This window comes from Populus alba, chromosome 12, assembly GCF_005239225.2.
Source record: "Populus alba chromosome 12, ASM523922v2, whole genome shotgun sequence".
NCBI lineage: Eukaryota > Viridiplantae > Streptophyta > Magnoliopsida > Malpighiales > Salicaceae > Populus > Populus alba.
In genome coordinates this window covers 12,044,581-12,047,874 of record NC_133295.1, presented here as the reverse complement: position 1 = coordinate 12,047,874, position 3,294 = coordinate 12,044,581, and the positions used below count along the sequence as shown (strand labels likewise).

Genomic DNA, 3,294 nt, shown 5'->3' with positions numbered 1-3,294 from the left:
CTTTAATTTACTGAGGAACAGCAAGGAGAGGTCATAATCTTCTTCTTCTTCCATTCTATTAATTTCTTCTGCCTTGTTTTAATGGTTTTAGGTGGATGCGATACGAAATGCACCAACCATTATAAGTGCTGAAAATGTGGTCCTTATGCCAATCATTTCCCACTCCTCACAGTACAACCCACCTTTTCAAACAGTAGGAAAGAAGGCCTCCCTATAAGTTATCATTTAATTATGATCACCCAGAATAACAAGTTAATTGGTTTTTCACCTCATATTTTAATTTGGTTTTTTTTTTTTAAATTAGGTTTTATTTTAATTGTTGTTTCCTTGAACATAACTTGAATTACAAGTTTAATATAAGTTAGCTCTTTTTTTTTTTTTTTTTTTTGGTTTTCATCTTTTTGACATTAGTATTATATAATTTCTCGACATTAATTTTATATAGCTAGTAGTAATAAAGACCATGAAGGTAAAACCACCGGATTTCAACTCCATATATAATATACATTATTAGTTTTTATATGAAAATGAAAAAAAAAAACAAAAAAAAGTACAAGCCTCACAAAAACTCCACAGCTTGTCTGTAGATTATACATTAATAAAGGAGTTCAGGGGAGGGTGCACATGGAGGCAGGATATATATAAGCTGCAAATTTACCGCCCGTAATTATTTTTTCCCAATCCCATCTTGCCCTTCATTTTCAAAACTGTTTTACATAACAGAACATGCATTGGGGTTCTCGTCACTGAAGATCTGAGGAGGTGGTGAATAGTGCTCATAACTTGTTGGTGAATAATAATTATAAAAATCCATTTTCCTGAGCTCTACCACCGTGGTTTCTTCTGTAGTTTCCTCTGCTGGTGGTGGTGCTGCTGCTTTGGCCTCACTGCCACCACCTTCTTTCTTGTCTTTGCCCTCTCCTTGCTCACCACCACCACCAGCACCACCTTTTTTCTGTTTGTCACTTTCTTCGCCTTTTTTCCCTTCTTTGGATTCTTTTCCTTTCTCTTCTTTGGATTCTTTTCCTTTCTCTGCCTCTTTCTTCTCCGGCTCTTGTGTTACTATCACAGCGTGCTTCCCAGTTCTTTTGTGCACGTATTCAACTAGTTGCTGAGGTTCAAACACTCCCTTCACTATCACCTGTGAGCTCTTAAGATCTGGTTCAGCTGATTCCACACCTATAAATAATATACCAAATTTAATTCCAAAAATTGGTGTTAGCCCCACATAAAAACGTAAAAAAAACAAGAACTGAAATCAAGAATTCTAATATGGAGTTGGTAGGATTTGAATCATTTGATACAGGGGAATTGAATTGACTTCAATTGGACCGAATTCAATGGAATCTAGTAGGCTCAACAACATGATAACTTAAAGAATTTGTTGATTTTAAAGCACTGGCCAAAGGGATGAACTCTTTCTTTAAAGGATTCAAAAGGTACGGTAAGAGTACGACGTGTTAGTAATTTTTTTTCTTTTTGCTGGAGGAGAAACTATCTTACAACAAAAAGGGGCAAAATTGTGAGTAATAACCAATACATCTGACCGACAAAAACTTGGAGTGAAAATGAAACCACACTTGCATGAACCAAAAAATGTTGCGAAGGGACCCGAAAGCAAGAAAAATAGGCATTTTTTTAATTAATTAAAAGAAAAAAAAAACGTAAAAAAGGGTCATGCCTTGCATTCTTTGTATCCGTTTCTTGATTTCCAGTGCACAAGCTTCACAATGCATGTGTACCCTTAGCATCGCTATGATCACGGGAGGCTGCACTCAATCAAGAAAAATAACTAAACCCCATAACTAAACATAAAAATGTTATAAAAATAATAATCAAAAGAGCCAGAGTAGGGGTCAATACCTTTTCTTTCTTCTCTTCAACTTTAGGCTTCTCCTTCTCCTCAGCCTTCTTCTTCTCTTCCGAGGGAGGTTTTGGGATCGGAGAGATAAGCACCACTTGCCTATGGCTCTTCCTTTGAATTCTTTCAAGAACTTTAAGTGGATCCGCTTTCTCTCCTTTCACAACCACCTTACCAGCCTTGCAATCAGTGGTTACATCTTCAACTCCTGCAATTAATTAATTATCAGCCCACAAAACAAATAACATTAATGACTCAACCAAGGATAAGAGCACATCAATTAAACGGGGTTGCTGGTTAAAGAGCAATAACAAATAATTAAAGACACTGACCTTCAAAGCCCTTAAGCCACCTGCGGACCTTACGGGCACAACCCTCACAATGCATATAAACTTTAAGTACAATTTCTTGAGGAGCTGGGGGTGATTCCTTTTTTATCTCCTCTGGTTTTTTCTCTTCGGTCGCTGGTTTTTCAGCTGGCTTCTCTTCCTTCTTCTCTTCCTCTACTTTCTTTGGTTGCTCTGGTTTTTTCTCTTCTTCTGCTGCAGGCTTCTTCGCTTCCTAAACAAAAACAACAAAAAAAAACCCAAATAAATAAACATAAAAATTAAACTTAAACGTTGAAAAAGATTTGTTTTGTAAGAACTCAAGACCTCCCCCATTATGAGCTTCGGATTTTAGACTAGACGCACACCAGTCAACTAGACTTGTCAGAGATAGATGGACAGACAAGTTTCTCTTGTGAAAGAAAGCTTTGAGTTTGTAGCTTGGTCTGGTTTCTTTTCCCGAACGAAAAAAACTTGGTTGAGTTTTTTCTAGAGTGGGAGAGTTTTGAGGAGATATGAGAAGGGAAGCAGTTAGCTATTTGAGTGCTTTCGGTATGACGTTCAATGATGCTTTTAAAAGTGTTCATTCTTAAAAAAAATATATTAAAATTATTTTTTGTTTTATTTTTAATACCATTACATTAAAATTATAAAAAATTATTAATTTAATAAACTTTTAAACCAAATATATTTTAAAAACGTATCCAGAAATAATTCCAAACAAAAAACAAAAGGTGCTTGGAAAGGAAGGCAATCTAAATTGTTGTCATCGACGAGGGGGCGCTTGCTGTAGAGGAAGGACTGGGTTGAGACAAATGGTACCCGGAGGTTACATGCTATGCTTTTTTGGCCACTTTTATTTTTTGTAAAGTAATCTTTGCTGGAATAGTTTGTTTTTTACTGTTGTTATGGGGTAACTTTTTGTTTTTTCTTTTTATTATTGTGGTCCACCTACGGTTCTTTTTTTAATGGATAATTATTTTTATTTATTTTTTAATTTTATTTATTTTTATATTTTTAAAAATATTTTTTAAAAATTTTTATTTTTATTTTTATTTTAAATTAATTTTTTATGTTTTCAGATTATTTTGATATGCTAATGTTAAA

The 3,294-nt window shown here is 34.6% G+C and overlaps 1 protein-coding gene across 1 annotated transcript; it reads right to left on the bottom strand.

The window, feature by feature from the left end:
• Nucleotides 1–464: 464 nt before the first annotated feature.
• Nucleotides 465–2,737, bottom strand: LOC118044657 (heavy metal-associated isoprenylated plant protein 7). The gene is made up of 5 exons (XM_035053065.2): nucleotides 2,515–2,737; nucleotides 2,194–2,422; nucleotides 1,864–2,069; nucleotides 1,682–1,769; nucleotides 465–1,179 (listed from the first exon to the last, which is right to left on the bottom strand). Exons 1-5 carry the CDS (start codon nucleotides 2,521–2,523, stop codon nucleotides 713–715), a joined length of 999 nt encoding a protein of 332 aa, XP_034908956.1. The 5' UTR covers nucleotides 2,524–2,737; the 3' UTR covers nucleotides 465–712.
• Between the last annotated feature and the right edge of the window lie 557 nt (nucleotides 2,738–3,294).

Coding starts and splice junctions, on each gene's coding strand:
- LOC118044657 (XM_035053065.2), bottom strand. Junction 2,070..2,193: donor GTGGCTTAAGGGCTTTGAAG/GTCAGTGTCTTT, acceptor AATTAATTGCAG/GAGTTGAAGATGTAACCACT. Junction 1,770..1,863: donor TTGAAGAGAAGAAAGAAAAG/GTATTGACCCCT, acceptor GATTGAGTGCAG/CCTCCCGTGATCATAGCGAT.